At 38.0% G+C, this 19,617-nt stretch overlaps 1 protein-coding gene across 7 annotated transcripts in view; it reads left to right on the top strand.

Annotated features, from left to right (window-relative positions):
• The window catches only part of ACACA (acetyl-CoA carboxylase alpha), a 277,322-nt gene that overhangs the window by 53,685 nt on the left and 204,020 nt on the right, over positions 1 to 19,617 (top strand). For 5 of the 7 annotated variants that reach the window (XR_014080652.1, XM_081584563.1, XM_081584562.1 and 2 more), the window contains exon 2: positions 15,633 to 15,885. Coding sequence is in view for 6 of the 7 variants with exons in the window: in XM_081584563.1 (XP_081440689.1) it covers positions 15,659 to 15,885 (227 nt within the window). In the remaining variant the exon portion in view is untranslated. Of the gene's footprint in view, positions 1 to 12,266; positions 12,314 to 15,632; positions 15,886 to 19,617 lie in introns of all 7 variants that reach the window. The other 2 variants (XM_081584561.1, XM_081584567.1) reach the window with 1 other exon arrangement.

Below are 19,617 nucleotides of genomic sequence, written 5' to 3' on the forward strand. Positions count from 1 at the left end.
ATGCTGTGCAACTATCACTGCCATCCATCTCTAGAACTTCTTTCATCTTGTAAAACTGAACTGCTATACCCTTTGAACAGTAACTCCCTGTTTTCCTCTTCCCCAGCCCCCATCAACCACCGTTCTACTCTTGGTCTATAATTTTGACTAAGTACCTCGTATAAGTGGAATCAAACAATATTTGTCTTTTTGTGACTGACTAATTTCACCTAGCATAATGTCATCAAGGTTTATTTACATCGTAGCATATTGCTCTTTAAGGTTGAGTAATATTTTATTGTATGTATATGTTACATTTTGCTTATCCATTTATCCATCAACGCATGCTTGGTTTTTTCCAAGTTTTAGTTATTCTGAATAATGCTGTTATGAATGTGGGTGTACAAATATCTCTTTGAGATCCTGCTTTCAGTTCTTTTGAGTATATACCCAGAGTGGAATTGGTGGGTCATATGGTAACTCTATTTTTAATTTTTTGAGGAACCATCATGCAGTTTTCCATAGTACTACCAATTTACACCCCACAGCACCCCAAGGGTTCTGATTTCTCCACATCCTTTCCAATACTTGTTTTCTTTGTTTTTGATAGTGGCCATCCTAATTACTGTGGAGTGGCTTCTTATTTTAGTTTTGATTTGTGTTTCCCTAATGATTAGTAAGGACTTCCCTGGTGGCTCAGTGGTAAAGAATCCTCCTGTCAGTGCACGAGATGAGGGTTTGATCCCTGGGTTGGGAAGATCCCCTGGAGAAGGAAATGGCAACCCACTCCAGTATTCTTGCCTGGGAAGTCCGTGAGCAGAGGAGACTGGCGGGCTCATGGGGTCACAAAAGAGTTGGACATGCCTTAGCAACTGAACAACAACAACAAATGATTACTAATGTTGATCATATTGATGTGCTTATTGGACATTCATAGATCCTCTTTGGAGAAATGTTTATTCAAATCTTCTGTCCAGTTTTGAATTGGGTTGCTTTTTATTGTTGAGTTTCAGGAGTTCTCTATAATATCCTGGATATTTATTACTTATCAAGTATATGATTTGCAAATATATTCCCCCATTCTTTGGATTGCATTTTTACTCTTGTTGACAGAGTCTTTGGATGAACAAACTTCTTTTAATTTTCAAGAAATCCAATTTGTCTGTTTTTTTCCTTTGTTACCTATACTCTTGATGTCATAGCCAAGAAATCTTTGCCAAATCCAATGATGTGAAGTTTTTGTTCTGTGTTTTCTTCTAAGCATTTTGTTGTTTTAAGTCTTACATTAGGTCTTACATTGATCCATTTGAGTTAATTTTTGTCTGTGGTGTTAGGTAAGTATCTGATTTTATTTGTTTGCACGTGGAGATCCAGTTTTCTCAGCACCATTTGTTGAAAAGGCTGTCCTTTCCCCATTAAATAGTCTTGGCACCCTTGTCAAATATCATTTGACCCTATAAACAAGGGTTTCTTTCTGGGATCTCCCTTGTATTCTATTGGTCTTTATGTCTGTCTTTATGCCAGTATCACATGGCTTTGACCACTGTAGCTTTGAAGCAGTTCTTGAAATCAGGAAATATAAGTTCTCCAGTTTGTTCTTATTCAAGAGTTTTTTTGGGGGGGTGGGGTGGGGGGACTATTCAAGAACCCTCGAGATTCCATATAAATTTTAGGGTAGGTTTTTCCTGTTTCTGCAAAAAATGTCATTGGGATTTTGATAGGAATTGCCATGCATTTGGGCAGTATTGATGTTTTAACAAAATTCAGAATCCATTGGATTCTTCCAATCCATGAACATGGCATGTGTTTCCATTTATTTATGTCTTTAATTTCTTTCAGCAATGTATAAAACTATAAAAACTATAAAGGTTTTCATTGTACAAGTCTTTTACCTCTTTGGTTTAGTTAATTCCTATATATTTTATTCTTTTAAATGCTATTGTAAATGGAATTGTTCTTGTAATTTCCTTTTCAGCTTGTTCGCTGTTAGTGTATAGAAATACAACTGACTTTTGTGTGTTGACTTTATGTTCTGCCACTTTGTTGATTCATCTATTAGCTCTAACGGTTTTTGTTTTCCTATTTTGGTGTGTGTAAAATCTTCAGAGATTTTACATCTAAGATCCTATCACCTCCAGAGATAATTGCATTTCTTCCTTTCCAATTTGATTGTCTTTTCCTTTTCCTTTTTTCTTACCTAATTGCTCTGGCTAGAATTTCTGGGCGAATAGAAGTTGTAAAAGTGGATATCCTCTGTATGTCTCAGAGGAAAGCTTTTAGTCTTTTACCACTGAGTATAATATTTGCTGTGGGGTTTTCATATATGACTTTTTTTGTTTGGGATTTCCTTCTATTCCGGGTATGTTTTTTATCATGAATGTGTATTGAATTTCATCAGATGCTTTTTCTGTATTAATTGAGATGATCATGTGGGTTTTTTCCCTTCATTCTGATACTGTGGTATATTACATTGATTAGCTAATGTATGTTGAATCATCTTTGCATTCTTGGAATCCAGTGGAATCCTTGCATCCCAGTTGGAAATGGTATATAATAAGTCTTTTAATATGCTGCTGAATTCTATTTGCTAGTTTTTTGTCGAGGATATTTAGAGTAACTATAGCCTCATAAAATGAGTTAGGAAGTGTTCTCTTCAGTGTTTTGAAGAAGTTTGAGAAGAATTGATATCAGTTCACCAGGGGAGGTGTCAGATCCAGGACTTTTCTTCATTCGGAGATTTTTGATTACCATTCTGCTTACCAGTTAGAGGTCTATTCAGAGTTCGTATTTCTTTGTGATTTAGTATTGTTTCTAGGAATTTATCCATTTCATCTAGATTATCCAAAGTGTTGATAGACAGTTGATGAGTCTTTTCTCTTGCTGCTTTCAAGATTCTCTCTGTCTTTTGACTTTTATAAGTTTGATTATAAAGTATGCCTATGTTGGTCTTTTGAGTTTGTCTCATTAGGAGTTTGTTAAACTTCTTCAACGTTTGTTTTCCTGTCTTTCATCAAATTTGGCAAGTTTTCAGCCATTATTTCTTCAAATATTCTCTCTGTCCTTTTCTCACTTCTCCTTCTGAGATCCCACAGTGCACATGTTGATCTCTTGATGATGTCCCATAGCGCCCTTAGTCTCTGTTCACCTTTGGTCTATCTGTTTTCTTTCCATTCCTCCAACTTGATAATTTATGTGTCCTATCTTAGAGTTTGAAGATTCATTCTTCTGCTTGCTCAGGTTTGCGTTAGTGAATTTTTCATTTTAGTTATTGTACTTTTCAGCTCCAGAATTTCTTTTTGGTTCTTTTTTAGGTTTTCTATTTCTTTATCCTTATTTCCATTTTATTCAGACATTGTTTTCTTGACTTTGTCCCCATCTTCTGTTAGTTCTTTGAGCATCTTTTAGACAGTTGCTTTAATATTTTTGCCTAATATATCTGCCATCAGCTGTTTTTTAGGAATAATTTCTGTTGATTTAGTTTTTTTTTTTTTTTTGGCTATACTTTTCTCATGCTTTGTATGCCTTGTGATCTTTTGTTGAAAACTGGATATTTGATTTTAATAATGTGGTAATTTTGGAAATCAGATTCTCTTTCTTTCTAGAATTTGATTTTTTTTTTAATTGTCATTTTTGGTTTTTTTGACTATTGTAGACAGTCTCCATGCAGAAGGTCAGCCTGAGATATAAATGTTAGGTCTCTTTAGGTCTTTTCTGAGTCTTCCCCTCAGCATATTCAGTCACTTTCTAATTTTTCCCTGTATATGAAGTAGTTTTTGAATGTACTAGTGTTTAGTGTCTGGCTTTCAAAAGGGGGAAAAAGGAAAATAAAGAGGACATAAAAGAGCACTGGCTCGCTCTCTCTCTTTTTTCAAATATTTATTTCTTTATTTGTCTGTGTTGGGTCTTAGTTGCAGCATGTAAGATCCTTTGTTGGGGCTTGAGGACTTAGTTGCCCCATGGCATATGGAATCCTACTTCCCTGGCCAGAGATAAAACCCACGTCCCCTGAGTTGCATGGTGGACTCTCAACCACTGGACCACCAGGGAAGTTCCAGGCACTGGTTCTTTAAGTCCCCTGGAAGTCACTTCAGCTGGAGGATGAGGGATTTGCAACAGTGGGAGGAGGTGTAACAACTGTAGCTATCTGCCTCTTTGTCTACACCTATATGATCAGAAACAGCAGTCAGTGATCAGAGCACAGATCCCCAGTATTTGAAGGACAGGGTTGTTTCTGTCCACCTTGGCTTCCATAGTCTGTGTGGGCATGGAAGAGCATGTGCACAGTGGGGAGGTGCTGCCATATGACTTGAGGTGGTAGATGGAGAGCTGCTGCTATACTCAGAAGTAAAATTGACTATCAATGAGTGATAGTGGCTCAGTCACGTCCTACTCTTTGCGACCCCATGGACTGTATAGCCTGACAGGCTCCTCTGTCCATGGAATTCTCCAGGCGAGAATACTGAAGTGGGTCACCATTTCCTTCTCCAGGGAAAATTGACTGTAATCAACCACAATTAACCTTCAAAGTCTGTCCCTGAAACTTGCAAGCTTTCAGTAGATTCCCAAGTTCCAGTATAGTTACACTAGGCAGATTCTGCCAGTGCAATTATTATCTAAGTGGGGACACAGATTCCTAGTACTTGGTACTCTACTGTCTTCCTAGAATCCTCTTCTGTAAGGCGATTTTCTTTTTTAACACCACAGGAATATCCTGTTTTAGAATAATCTCTTTTCCAATGGTTTTAACATACATTTATGATTCTGGGCTGTATCAATTATTGTATTGCTGTTTGTAAAATGAAATATATTTTCTAATTGCTTCATTTTAGGAGGTAATTATTTTGAGATTTTGCTGCCTAAGAATATCTTTATCCTGATAGTTGGTTGGCCATAGAATTTTAGGTTTGAAATAATTTTCCTTCAGAATTTTGAAAGCATTGTTTCATTACCTTCAGGCTTCCATTATTTTTGCTGTTAGATCTGAAGGGTATTCTGATTCTTGCTCCTTTGTATGTGACCTTTTGTTCCTCTCTGGAGGCTTATGGAATCTTCTCTTTGTCTTCATTTTTTAAAAATTTTAGTGATGTCCCTTGGTGCCTGTCTGTTTTTGTTTGTTGTAGTAGACCTTTGATGGACCTTCTTAATCCGACCATTATGCCTTTCAGTTTTAGGAAGTTTATTGACTTACTCCATTAGTTTTAGCTTTTCCTCTATTTTGTTCTGTTCTTACTTTTGAGAGTGCCACTTCTTCAATGGACTTCCCTGGTGGCTCAGACGGTAAAGAATCTGTCTGCAATGTAGGAGACCTGGGTTTGATCCCTGGGTAGGTGAGATCCCTAGAAAAGGGAATGGCAACCGACTCCAGTATTCTTGCCTGGGAAATCCTGTGGACAGACGAGCCTGGTGGGCCACCGTCCATGGGGTCGCAAAGAGTTGGACACTGCTGAGCGACTAACACTTTCATACTTTCTTCTTCATATTTTGGACCTTCTGAATAAATTCTCTAGTACTTATCTTTTTTCTCTTATTGTTCATTCTTTTTTCTTTTTATTCTGATTTATGAAAGCTATTTCTCTATCTTCTAACTTTTGGACTGAGTTTTCATTGCTGTGGTTGTATTTTTAACTTACAAGAACTCTTTCTTGTTCTTTAAATGTTTCCTTTAAAAATATCCCATGTGTTTCATGTAAGTAATATCTTAGTTCTCTCAGGATAATGATAGTCCTTTAAAATTAAAAATTTTAATTTTGTTTTGAATTTTGAAGTGATTTTTAGATTTGCAGGAAAGTTGCAAATAGCATGCATAAGATTCATGAATACTCTCCACCAAGCTTCCTTCAGTGATAATATCTAATATAATTACAGTACTTTTGTCAAAACTAAGAAGTTAACATTGGTTCAGTAATGTTAAACTGTAGACTTCATTCAGATTTCTCCAGTTTATTGTTCCAGGATCTAATCTGAGAAACTGCATTGCATTTAGTCGTGATGTCTCTTTAGTCTCCCTTGATCTGTGATAGTTACTTAGTCTTTCTTTTCTTTTCTTTTTTTTTAATGATCTTGACAGTTTTGAAGAGAACTGTTCAAGTATTTTGTCCTTTAATTCAAATTTGTCTGATGTTTTCTCATGATTATTCTAGGGTTATGAGTTTGTAGGAGAAATACCACAGAAGTTAGGTTGCCTTCCTGCCTCCCCTCCCCTAATTAAAATTTTTTTGTATTGCATAATCTCTTTAAGTTGCATTGTTTTCTACAGGTAGTCATTATTTAAAAAAAGAATTCTTTTGTATTTTTCTCAGACATCTAGTAATCCTTAATTGACTGCTAAACTTTAAAAGGGGATTGAAAAACTAATCCAAGATTATGAAAATGTGAATGAGGCTCATTGACTGTTTATTTCACTGTAGGGTGATCTGACTGGGCATTTAAATTTGGGATCTCTAATGTTCTTTGTTGTTGTTCTACTTGAGGCTTTTTTTTTTTTTTCATTGATCTGGTTAGATTCTGCAAAGAATGATCCTTCAGTTTCCCTCTTGGAGGGTGAAAACTGGGGAGAGAAGGCTGAGAAGTCTTACTCAATGTGTTTACGTAATCTCTCCATTTTCAATATGGTATCCTCCCTTTTACTGTTGCCAGCATCCCTCAGCCTAGAAACCCTCCATTTTACTCTCTAGAGAATAAATCTTCAGTCTCTTATCAGGATGGTAGAGCAGCAGGCACCCAGGTTTACAGCTGGGGAGAAAATCTCAGGATCTGAAGCTTCTGAAATAGAATTTCATCCAATCCTCTTTATAGTTCCATCTTTCACTTCTACTTCCTGAACATTTTAGAGATTCTATGATGTAAATTGGAGAAGGCAATGGCAACCCACTCCAGTACTCTTGCCTGGAAAATCCCATGGATGGAGGAGCCTGGTAGGCTGCAGTCCATGGGGTCGCTAAGAGTCGGACACGACTGAGCGACTTCACTTTCACTTTTTACTTTCATGCAATGGAGAAGCAAATGGCAGCCCACTCCAGTGTTCTTGCCTGGAGAATCCCAGGAACGGGGGAGCTTGGTGGGCTGCTGTCTATGGGGTCGCACAGAGTTGAACACGACTGAAGCGACTTAGCAGCAGCAGCAGCAGCAGCATGATTTAAATTATACTGATTCTGTGTTTACTACAATGGCCCATGATTTTGTTTTCTTGGGTCTATGTAGTCATTTATCACTCTTCCATCTCTCTTTCAAGAAAATTATCTTGCTGTTGTCTCCCTTGACTTTTTTGTGGGGAGAAAGGAAGAGGTGACTTTCTTTGGCTTATGCTTTTAAAATTTTTTCTTTTCTTTTGTTTTAATGGGATTTTCAGGCAGGAGCAAAAGTGGATATGCATTCAACTTACCATCCTTATCCAGAAGTTTGGCAAGTCTTCTTTAAAGATTTCTTGAAAGGTACAGAAATTTGCACCCCCTTCCTCCTTGATAAATATTCTAAATCCCTAGACTGAGAAATGAAGAATAGGACAGATAAGTACACCATATTATTTTCTCTGACTATTATATCCTAAAGAGATACATTCCTGTTTACCAAAACAGACAAAACAAAATAAACCCCCCCACCAAAACCAGAAAAACAGCAACCCCAAAGTCTCCAGCTGGCTCTTGAAGGAAATGGCAAGTCACTTCAGTCGTGTCCGACTCTGTGTGACCCCACGGACTGTAGCCCTCCAGGCTCCTCTGTCCATGGGATTCTCCAGGCAAGAATACTGCGTGAGTTGCCATTTCCTACTCCAGGGTATCTGCCCAACCCAGGGATTGAACCTGTGTCTCTTGTGTCTCCTGTGTTGGCAGGTGGGTTCTTTACCACTAGCACCATCTGGGAGGGGCATTCAGACGTAGTATTTCTCATCATCATATTCTACCTAGGTCTTTATTCAGTGGCTTCTTCTACATGGAATTCGTTCCTTTGTCTCCCTCCTTGATTTTCTTTTTAGTTAATCCTTGCTAATGTCTTCCCATTCCAGGAAGTCTTCTTTGATCCCTGCCCTCATCATTATCACCTCCAGGTTTATGTTTCCACACCTAGCTATTATTATACTACTGTAATTGTTTATTTAAGTGTCCACAGCCACTTAGCCAGGGACCAAATCTTATTTATCTTTGAATATATTGTCATTTATCTCACTAGTTGAAACACAAGTGCTTGTCATTTTAAAATTCAAAACTTGCAGGAAAATAAAATACGGCTTAAAAAAATTGTATAGGGACTTCTGTGGTGGTCCAGCGGTTAAGAATCTGCCTTGCAATGCAGAGGACACAAGTTTGATCCCTGGTTGGGGAGCTAAGATCCTGTATGCTACAGAGCAGCTAAGCCTGAGCACCACAGCTCCTGAGCCTGCACTCAAGAGTCCATGAGCCGCAACTACTGAAGCCTGTGTGCCGCAACTGAAGCGTCTCTGCGCTGCAACGAAAATCCCAAGTGCTGCAACTAAGACCTGACTCAGCCAAATAAGTAAATTAGTTAATTAAGAAAGGACTATATAACCCTCATGGATATTGAATTAATACCAAAATCCTTTTATGTGCTAAGTCGTGTCTGACTCTTTGCTACCCCATGGACTATAGCCCACCAGGCTCCTCTGTCCTTGGGGTTTTCCAGGCAAGAATACTGGAGTGAAGAGTTCATCAATAGAATGACAAAATGACCAGGAAAATTCAGTAATTATTTTTGATTAAAATTTCAGTGAAGTTACTATGGCTTAAAAGGGCAAGGATATGCTGTGTTAGCTTGGATTCTTTTATCAGTCACTATGAAAACTAATTGCTGCCTCTTTATTAGAATTGCTGGGAAAATACAATGTCATTTGACTTCAAGAACATGTTTCATAAGTTTGGCAAAGTCTGTTCTATTTTATTTAGAGAAATGTCTAAATAAATAAGTGCATTAGCTATAGTTGGCTTTACCTCATTTTTTTCAGCGACATAGGGTACAGTTTGCGAGCCTTCTGCAAATATTTTCAGGTCCCCAAATAAAAGTGCAAGAATATCGACAGGTGATCTTTGAGTGACAAGGGTTTGGACTGCATGGATCCACTTATATGTGGAGTGTTTCAGTAGTAAATACTGTAATTACTATGGGAATCAAGGTTGGTCACATCTGTGGATGCTGAATCTTGGATTTGGAGGAACTGCATATATAGAGGGCCCCCTCCAAGTGATACCCAACTTTCTGACTGTGCAGAGGGTTGACACCCTTAGCCCCTGCTGCCGTTCAAGGGTCAACTATATGTATTTTTAAATAAAAGAAAATTTGACTTTGCTAACATTTGATATAATGAAGTATTTATATGGCTAAGTAGAATGTTCTACAGCTCTATTTGGGGAAAGGCCTTCTTTTAGAGGTGATAAGACAGCAGCTGTGTGAGCCTTCTCAAGGGCTCAACTCCGTTCTTTGACCACTTAGAGAAAAAAGTCTAAGCCTATTTCATGGCAAGGCATTAGGGTTCCCAAACTTGTATGCGAGCAAAATTTGGGTTAGCATGAATTTTTGTCAGAAAAAGGTCCATAGCTTTTATCAGGTTTCTAGTAGTATCTTGACTTAGGAAACTGTAAGAGCCATTGGTTTAGGTACTTAACCCACTGCGTTTGCTAGAGAGGATAAAGTGGAGGAGACAGTTTGAAGATTAATTGTGACTTTAAGATTTAACTTTTGGGGGAATTCCCTGGAGGTCCAGTGGTTAGGACTCAGGATTTTCACTGAGGACGTGGGTTCAATCCCTGGCCAGGGAAATAAGATCTTGCAAGCCAGGGGGTATGGCCAAAAAAAAAAAAGGACTTAATTTTTTGGACACAACCATAATAAGATATTGTTAACATTATGAAATATATGTAATTGATACAAAAATTTACAAAGCAATATTTATCCTTATAGTATGGTGCACTGTTAACCATTTCTTTTTAAAAAATACTTATTTTTCTGTATTTTTAAATACATATTGTTTGGCTGCATCAGGTCTTAGTTGTGGCATGCAGGATCTTTTGTTGTGGCTTGTGAATCCATGGGGCACAGATTCTATGGTTGCAGCGCACAGTCTCAGTAGTTGCAAAGTTGTGGTGTCTGGGCTTAGTTGCTTGCTGGAATGTGGGGTCTTAGTTCCCTGACCAGGGATCAAATCCCCTGTATTGCAAGGTGGATTCCTAACCACTGGACCACCAGGGAAGTCCCAGCATTTTCTGAGTTTTAAAATGTTGGCTGTAGCTCACTAAATTAATGTCTTAGTATTCTGACGGTTTGTTAACTCATATTTGAAACACAGTGGTCTAGTGCATCATCATTTGTGAAAGCCTTTCCTGTATTCTCAGTCCTCACAGCAGACCCATGAGGTACATGTGACTTCTTTTTATTTTCACAGATGAGGTGACTCGGAGACATTTAGTGACTTGTTCCGGTGCACTGTGAATATGTGGTAGGGTCAGAGTGTTATCTTGGCCCTTGGTTTTGACTCCTTTGTTCCATCCGTACTTACATACTTTTTCCTGCCTCTTTTCACTGCCTCCTTTGCCATAATTGTAGGGAATAATACTAGCTCAGACTACACTATCAGGTACCTCCTAACTCGACACTTGGCATCCCTGCACTGTCCCCAGTCCTGTTGCTTATCCTTTGGGGTCCTCTCTTTGAGCTTCTGGATTTTCCTGTCTATAAAGAGATTCTTTCCTTCTTTTTTCTTCTGTACTCTAGAAGAACAGAGTACAGAATGATCTAGAATGATTTTCAAGCCTAGATTTATTTACTTACTTTATAATTTTGTAAATTGATTTTTGGCTGTGCTGGATCTTCACTGCCTGTGCAAGGGCTTTCTCTATGGAGAGTGGGGGCTACCCTCTAATTGCAGTGCACAGGCTTCTCATTTGCGGTGGCTTCTCTTGTTGCAGGAGCAGAGGATTCAGGGCAGGCAGGCTTTAGTGGTTGTGGCCCACAGGCTTAGTTGCCCCAAGGCACGTGGGACCTTTCCAGACCAGGGATGGAATCCGTGTCCCCTGCATTGCAAAATGTATTCTTAACTTCAGGACCACCAGGAAAGCCCCAAGCCCAGATTTATAAGAGGTTCAGTCAGTCGTGAAACTTAATATTCAGATTTCTCATTCTCCAGCAGGGATTCTGGTTCAGAAGATCTGAAATGGAGTTTAGACATATATATACATATATATATATATATATTTTTTGGTTTCTTTTTTAAATAATTTTTTAAATTGAAGTATAGCTGATGTTCAATATTATATACAATGTTATATATAGGTACTTAATATAGAGTCAACAATTTTTAAAGGTTATACTTCATTTACAGTTACTATAAAATATTGGTTATAATCCCTGTGTTACACAATATATCCTTGTAGCTTATTTTCTGCATAATAGTTTGTACCTCTTAATCCCCTACCCCTTTATCGTTCCTCCCTGCCTTCACTCTCCCCACTGGTAATCACTAGTCTTTTCTCTGTATCTGTGAATCTGCCTTTTTTGTTGTTGTTGTTATATTCACTTCCTAGTTTGTTGTAGTTTTTAGATTCCACGTGTAAATGGTATCATACAGTATCCACCATTCTCTGCCTGACTTATTTCACTTAATACCCTCCAAATCCATCTGTGTTGTTGCAAATGGCAAAATTTCATTTTTTATGGCTAATATTCCATTGTATAAATACACCTCATCTTCTTGATCCATTTATTTATTTAAAAAAAACTCCACAGGTGATTGTTACATGTAGTCAAAGTTGAGAATTTCTACCCTGAATACATTATAATTGTTGGGCAAAGAAGGAAACTGAGTATTTGGGAAATAGTTAGAGATTCTTGGCTCTCTTATTTAGGGACTTAATAATTAGAGACCTGTCCTCTCCTTGGCTCCCAACCTTTGTGGAAATATAATCAGAGCCTGAGTGAATTGTAGAGAATCTAGTGCTTCTCTTGTCCCGACTGCCTCCTTTTTGATGAGATATTGAAAGTCACAGGGTCAGAATGTGTCCATTGAGATACACAATTGAAAAAGGCATCTTGTGGAATGGTAAGCTGGGATTATTGTTCAATACTTTTCATGAATAATAAAGTCTTTGAATGTATAATGCTTTTGATTTACAGATTTAAACAGTCAACTGAACTTTGAACTTCAAGTTAATAAATAGTGTATTTGACCAGAAAAGTGATATTTTGAGTATTTAGTTTTGTACTAAGATGAACAAAACAGCAATTGATAAAATTTGAGTTTCTAAAAAAAAACCCACTTCAAATCTCTCTCTTTCTCTCTTTAGTTCTTTTTGGAAGTGGATATCTGCTCAGACAATAAGAATTATAAGAGGTCAGTTACAAATAATGCTCTTTGATGTGTACAGTGTGATAAAAGTTTTATGTTCGTGTGCTGAAATATGGAATTGTAGACTTTTATGTTAAAAGTTGCCTTCCACAAAAGAATATAAGCAGATTGAGAAGTGGGTAGCCTAAAGTGGATGAAACTGACAGTGGTAGGAATCCACCACCTTTTTTCCTCAATTCTGGCTGGAATCAGTGGAAATGGGACGGGTGGTGGAGTAGCTTCTAGAGTGTCTGGCAGCTACTCAGTGATTTTCCATACACGGCTTCTCTTTTCTGTGGTTTGTAGGCTTGTCGCCTGGGAATACCACTCAAGTAGAGTTGCCAGTTGGTGGACAGGCTTTTAAGCTGGTGACTCTTAGCTGCTTTCAGTCTCTGGAACCTATAGGGAAGGCTGTCTTCATGTTCATAGTTTGGAAAGAAAAATTTAAAGTTGACTATATAGAGCCTTTCATTTATTTAGTCCTTTCTTTTTCTTCTCCCTTGGAATCAGAGAATTGGTCCTTTCTGAATAGGATGGGGTGTGTGTGTGTGTGTGTGTGTGTGTGTGTGTGTGTGTGTGTGTGTGTGTGTGTGTGTGTGTGTGTGTGTGTGTGTGTGTGTGTGTGTGTGTGTGTGTGTGTGTGTGTGTGTGTGTGTGTGTGTGTGTGTGTGTGTGTGTTCAGTTATCTAATTTTGCTTAGGCTATAAACTAGAATCTGTCCCTGAGTGCCTTACTTATTTCCCTTGTGAAGAAGGCAACTATCGTTTTCTGTGTTAGTTGAGATGGAATTTGGAAATTTTTTTTAATCTAGCATTTTTAAGCTTGATTAGTCACTGCTCTAAAAATATGAAAGAAGCAGACTTTTTGCTGCTGTACCTGTTGGTGTTCTTCAGAGTGGTAAATCTGTTACAGTTTTTCCCTCCCAACCTCCTCCCTCCTTCTTTCCCTTTTCCTCTTATATCTTTTTTTTCTGTTTTTAATGACTTGGTTTTTTTGAAAACCAAGCATTCTGGAAATGAGCCTCTTTATAAAATTTGGAGATATTAAAGATTTTTTTTTTTTAAAAAGAAACCTAATATTCTAAAGGAGAAATGTATAGGGAATTTATCTATTTTATTTTTGGCCATACTGCACAGCATGAGGGATCTTGGTTCCCAGACCAGGGATCGAACCTGGGCTTCTTGCGGTGGAAGCATGGAGTCTTTTAACTACTGGACTGCCAGGGAAGTCTCCTATACAGTGAATTTAGACATCAAGTTTTTCCTGTCACATTTTGCTTTTATATTAATATTTGATTCTGGTTTTTAAAATGAAAAATTAAGTAATCCTCAGCTCACTTTTAGGAAATGTCTATAGGTAGTTTTTAGCATTCCTGCCAAATTTTTATTATTGTTCCGTTCTTCTAGCACAGTGGTTTTCAAATTTCAGGGCTTGTTAAAAAATGGATTACTGTGCCCCGACATGTAGGTTTTGGTACAGTTAGCTAGTCTGTGGCAGAACCCCGGTGACGTGGGTGCTGTGGCTGCTGTCGTGGTCTAGCAACCACACTTGGAGAACCACTGCTCTAGCGTTTGCAGATTCTGTTCTGTCTTTGTAAATGAATGAGCTCTGATTCATAACTTACACAAAGCTAATGGTGCATGTGTGGTTTTAACATATTTAGTGATGATTCTCAAATATTTTAAAATCTTGATGTTTTATTATCTAATGTCAAAGAACACTACTGTTAACTTTTATACATCAAAGTGGTTTATAGCATATGAAATTATGAATAATAAGTTTATTATTGTAACTTTCTTAGAGCATCTCAGTATCAGAACTGAGAATCATTCCTCTTAATTAGAATTGTTGGTCAGGCAATAAGCTGTTCAATACCAATTTGATGTGTAGTTTTGACCTTTTTAAATAGGATTTTTGAAATGACAGAATAAATATTATTTCATTTACTTTTGGCTTTTATTATTGTTATCATCTTTGAGCTATGTTTTGATCTTTGTTAATTAGTTTGTTAGCAGTTGGTAACATCTACTCCTGACTAGTAAGGCCCTGTATCTAGAAAACTTATACTTAATTGAGATAACACTTCTGTAATTTTAATTATAGATTTTAAATTTGATAGTAGATTCACTTTCTCCCTATCAGTGTCAGCAGTCAGCACATTAGAGACCAAAACAGAGATTTTGGGGTGAATTTTTAACAGATGTAATTTTAAGAAAAAACTCATGGGAACAAGTAAAGATTTCTTTAAGTTAAGAAATACTCATTTGTAGTTTGCTTTAAAGCAAACTGTATATATGTGTGTGTGTGTGTGTGTGTGTGTAGTATATACACACATTTAGTTTTCTTTATATATGTATGTGCATTTATAAATATATTTCACTTATGTATAATAAATATGTATAATTTGTTATATATTATTTCACTTATGTATAATAAATATATACAGTTACATAAAATTCATATCCTCTCACAGTGTAGTATTTGGAACTGGGTTGTAGTTGTATACTTTACTTTAAACACCAAGTTTCAAATGACCATTGCTATCCCCAAACCCTTACCCTGCATTCTCTCCAATAAGTGTCAGCGTTAGTCGCTCAGTCGTATCCGACTCTTTGCGACCTCGTGGGCTCTAACCCACCAGGCTTCTCTGTCCTTAGATTTCTCCAGGTAAGAATACTGGAGTGGGTAGACAGTCAGTTCTCCAGGGGATCATCCCAACCCAGGGATCAAACCTGGGACTCCTGCATTGTAGGTGGATTCTTTACCCTTTGAGTCACCAGGGAAGCCCCAGTACTAACAGCTGAAATTACAATATCACAGCAAGCAGCTTTCACCTACTTGCAAAGATTTCTCCATTGGTCATTATTAGTTCCTGGACATTACCAAATTTATAGACATTGGGAATGGCTTATAGTTTTTAGAAAGAGCATTCTTTGAGGCAAAGGGAACTGATTTTAATTTTTTTAGGTGTAATTCCCATGATCTGAATTTTCTTTTGGAAAGCAAAATTCTTGGTACTTCCCTGGTGGTCCGTGGTTAGAACTCTGTGCTGTCAACGCAGGAGGCTCGATCCCTGTCCCAGGGAACTAGGATCCCACATGCTGTGTAGTGTGGGCCAAAATTAAAAAAAAAAAAAGAAAAAAAGAATTAAGAAAAAAATGAATGCAAAGTCCTTGAAAAAGAATAGCCAAGAACACTAGATCTCACACTCTGCCTTGCTTCCAGGTACCAGCTGTGGTGTATTAGGTCTAACTTGTGGCTTTCCTCAGATGTAGGTTATTATCCATAACCTGTTTTTCTCACTTATTCTTTGTCTTCTACATAGCTTTGAGAGCTCATTTTGAAGGAACAATGGATGAACCTTCTTCCTTGGCCAAACCTCTGGAGCTGAACCAGCACTCTCGATTCATAATTGGCTCCGTGTCTGAAGATAACTCAGAGGATGAGATTAGCAACATGGTGAAGCTCGACCTGCTGGAGGAGAAGGAGGGCTCTCTGTCACCAGCCTCGGTCAGCTCAGATACGCTCTCTGACTTGGGGATCTCGAGCCTCCAGGATGGTTTGGCCTTACACATGAGGTAAGCCAGAGAAGCTGAATGTTTTTCTTACTGAACCTGTCCTATTGGTTTCACTGATCTTGTTCTAGAAAGAGCAAGAATATTTTGAGTCAAGATTATTTCACCTTTTTCTGCATCACTGGACTTAAAGTTTTGATGAGTAAGTGGGAGATGATATATTTTGCCCGGGGTGCAGGTTTTTGAAAGCATCTTTTCCTAAATATTTCCTCTCACTGTTGTCTTATTCTTCTTACAAGGGGTCTTTTAACGAGACTCAGCAAGTGAGGCTGAGGAAATTTCAGTCTCTGTTACTTTGACTAACATTGTTGTAACTGTCCAATGATTGATAGGACTTTTGCAGGGATGGGCAAACTGGTAGTAATCTTTCTCTGAACTGCTTTATCATGTCAGGAAGTTATATGCTTTTTTTTTTAAATTTATGTTGGCTGTGCAGAGCACAGGCTCTAGAGCACAAGCGCAATAGTTGTGGTACACAGGCTTACTTGTCCTTTGGCATGTGGGATCTTCGTTCCCTGACCAGGGATCGAACCCATGTCCTCTGCATCGCAAGGTGGATTCTTAACCACTGGACTACCAGCGAAGTCCCAAGACCAGTCTTTATTGAGGAACAGGGGGTTGTTGTAGAGCTCTCCTTTTCCTCTAGAAACGCAGTTCTCTGCGTGTAATTGAGAATGTCCATAAATAGTAATGCTATATTATTCTTATTTATTGATATTTGCTTGTACAACCAACATGTGAACTTGTGTTCATTTGCTTTGCATTTCTTGGATTACTGGGTCTGAATTAGTGATTCTTAGTTTTTACTGTACATAAGAATCACTTGGGGAATCTTGAGAAATGAACCCCATCCCCAGAGATTCTGATTCACTTGATACTGGCTTGGCTTAGAGTTGGGGCATTTTTTAAAGCTATTTGAGTGATTATAACATGCATCCAGGGTTGAGATTATTGGTAAGCTTAGACAAACATAAATTAGGGTGACTTTTGCTGCTGTTATTATCTTGGTGCTTCTATTATTAATGGCTTGTAAAAGAATTCAGCTCCTTTTTATACACTTAAGAATCAGAATCTGTAGTAAAATCGTATGCTGGATCTGGCTGAATGTGACTGTCCTGTCTTATGGTTATCCTTGGGGATTTGGGGTCTTTGCTTCTGAAAGAGGAAGTAGTGAGTACCAGCAGTCACCCATGTTTGGCTACATGGAGGTCCAAAGAAAAGAGTTAAGAAAGTTAATTATGTTTTACTTCGCAGATTCCCAAAACTGCAGTGAACCAGAGAGAGAATTTAGACTAATGCCTTTTGTTTAAATAGATGATAAAACTGAGGACTGAAGAGGGAAAAGAACTTGCCTAAAGATAAATAGCTAGAAACTGGAATTCAAAGTTAGATGCCCTGATTCCGTATCAGTAAGTTGTCTCCTCTACTTCCCTGACCATGCAAGTGTTCTAATTATATAGTTCCCACAAGCTGGTTTTTAGGAGCTAGTGAATAAAGTTTTTTTTATTTTATCTAATCTCTGGGCTAAAAAAAGAGGAATGGAAGTCAGTATTTAGTGGCTGGGAAAAGAGATCAGGTCTTTATCTTTATGTAAACATTTTTTCTTACTTAATCTTAATCACATAGTGGTTGGCCTGAAGGCTAATACTGGTGGATGGTATCTTCCTCCCCAAGGTCATTTGTAGACATGTAGGGGTTGTGACTCATGGGGTTATTTGCATTTGGAAGACAGAACCAAAGATTCTAAACCTTCTGCAGTGTGCTGGATAATCACACACAACCAACTAGGATGGTTCTCATAATGTCATATTGCTCCTGTTGAGAAACACTGAGAGAAATCTAGATCTTTAAAGACCCACAGCATCTTGAGAAATTTGTCCAGTTTGAGGCCAAGTGAAGCAGAATATCCATTTATTGGGTTAGGAATGGTGAGTTTGGCAATGGTGAGATAAATACTGTTGTAAGATATTCAGCTGATGATATTACAAGGCAGTTTATGGTTACCAAATCATTCCCAAAGTTGATGATTCTTATTGCAAAGTCTGTGTAGTCAATGATATGAGTGCCTGAGAATTTCTTTGCATGCCCTGCTGTTGCAAAACTCATTCCTGTAGCTCGTGGAGGAACCATGAACTGAAGTGTTATCAGCAGCCTGGGAAGGAGACAGTGCCAGTTCCTACTTGTTTCTGAGATAGCTAATGTTCCAAATAGAGGAGAGGTTCTCCGTTGATTCATTTAAGTCACTTGGGGGTAACTTAAGTTGATCCACATTCACTTTATATATTAGAAAGACTCTGTTCTGACATCTGCCACCAATTAAGTAAGTGATCATAGGTAATTCGTGTTACCTCTTTGGACTCATATTCCTAAGCTGTGAAAATGATGACATTGATTCAGATACTCCTTTTCACCCTTTGAACCCAAAGTTAAATAGAGACTGGCTGAGTTTAGTATCAGCTCCTAGAATGAATAGCCTAATCCTTCATAGGTAATAAAGAGGCAGGTACATTCTCAGAAGACACTAACTGGAGGTCATCTAAAGCCCAGTAACTGCCATAGTATAGAATGAGAGTGGGCCCCTCTTTCAAGTTAGGGCTTGATTTTAGGTGCTCAATGAGAAGGCTAGTGGGCGTGATGAATGGGTAGGCAGGAAAAGGAAATAGACTTTCCCAGAGTTGGAGATGATTTGCATCACATATTCTCTAGTGAAAGATTGGATAAATCACTCTCTAAGCTTATGACCCAGACATTTGAAAATAATACCCTTAGAAAGTAATTATAGCTTGGTGGGTCTACATAGACCTCATGGTAGATAACTGCGCTTTGGCTTTTTCTTTTTAGAGAAGATCAGCTAGGGTATGTGACCTGTATATCAGCTAGGTTGCTCTATTTCTGAACCTCATTAGTAATATATAATTGGACATTTGAGGAGAAAGACCATTAAAGACTGAATGTAGGCATCTCAATTTTGATACCTAATGTATGGTTTGGTGGCATTTAACAGAGGCTTCTGGTTGTATGGATATCGATGTTTTCCCTGCTCCTTGTGAAATGCCACTTGAGGTCAAACCGTTCTGCCTACTTACAATGCTGTGCAAATCCAGATTATTCCACCTATCACACTATCAACCAAAGGTTGCAGTCAGTTTTGTCAACTAGTATACTGGTTGAAGTTCAGTTGGAAGAAGATAAGCCCCACAGTTACATCTTTTACCTCTTAAGGTACTGTGATTTCTTTCCTTCTTTTTTTCTGAGAAATATTTATTTATTATTTATTTGTGCCAGATCTTGTTTGTAGCATACGGGATCTTTCAGTTACAGTGCACAGGATCTCTAGTTGTTGCATGTGGAATCTAGTTCCCTGACCCAAGGATAGAACTAGGGCCCCCAACATTGGTGGCACAGAGTCTTAGCCACCGGGACACCAGGGAAGTGCCGGTACTGCGATTTCTTTAAACCTTTTTTATCCTATAATTCACATATTTGAAATGCCATCTTAATTGTCTCTTAAACTTCTTAAAATGTTTATTCCAAATATCAAATGGCCAACATTTTATCTATATGAATCAAACCTAATATGTCCTTTTGCTGGGGTTTAAGGCAGTAGTTGGTGCTATGGAAGAACGGGAGAGTCGTTAAATTAACTCAGGAAGGGCTCCTTGAAGGTGAGTTATATACTTTATCACCTTTATGGTCTAGAAAGAAAAGAACTTTACCAGTATCTTACAAAATTTA

This window comes from Giraffa tippelskirchi, chromosome 3 (genome assembly GCF_054371585.1).
Source record: "Giraffa tippelskirchi isolate mGirTip1 chromosome 3, T2T-mGirTip1v1.2.pri, whole genome shotgun sequence".
Taxonomy (NCBI): Eukaryota; Metazoa; Chordata; class Mammalia; order Artiodactyla; family Giraffidae; genus Giraffa; species Giraffa tippelskirchi.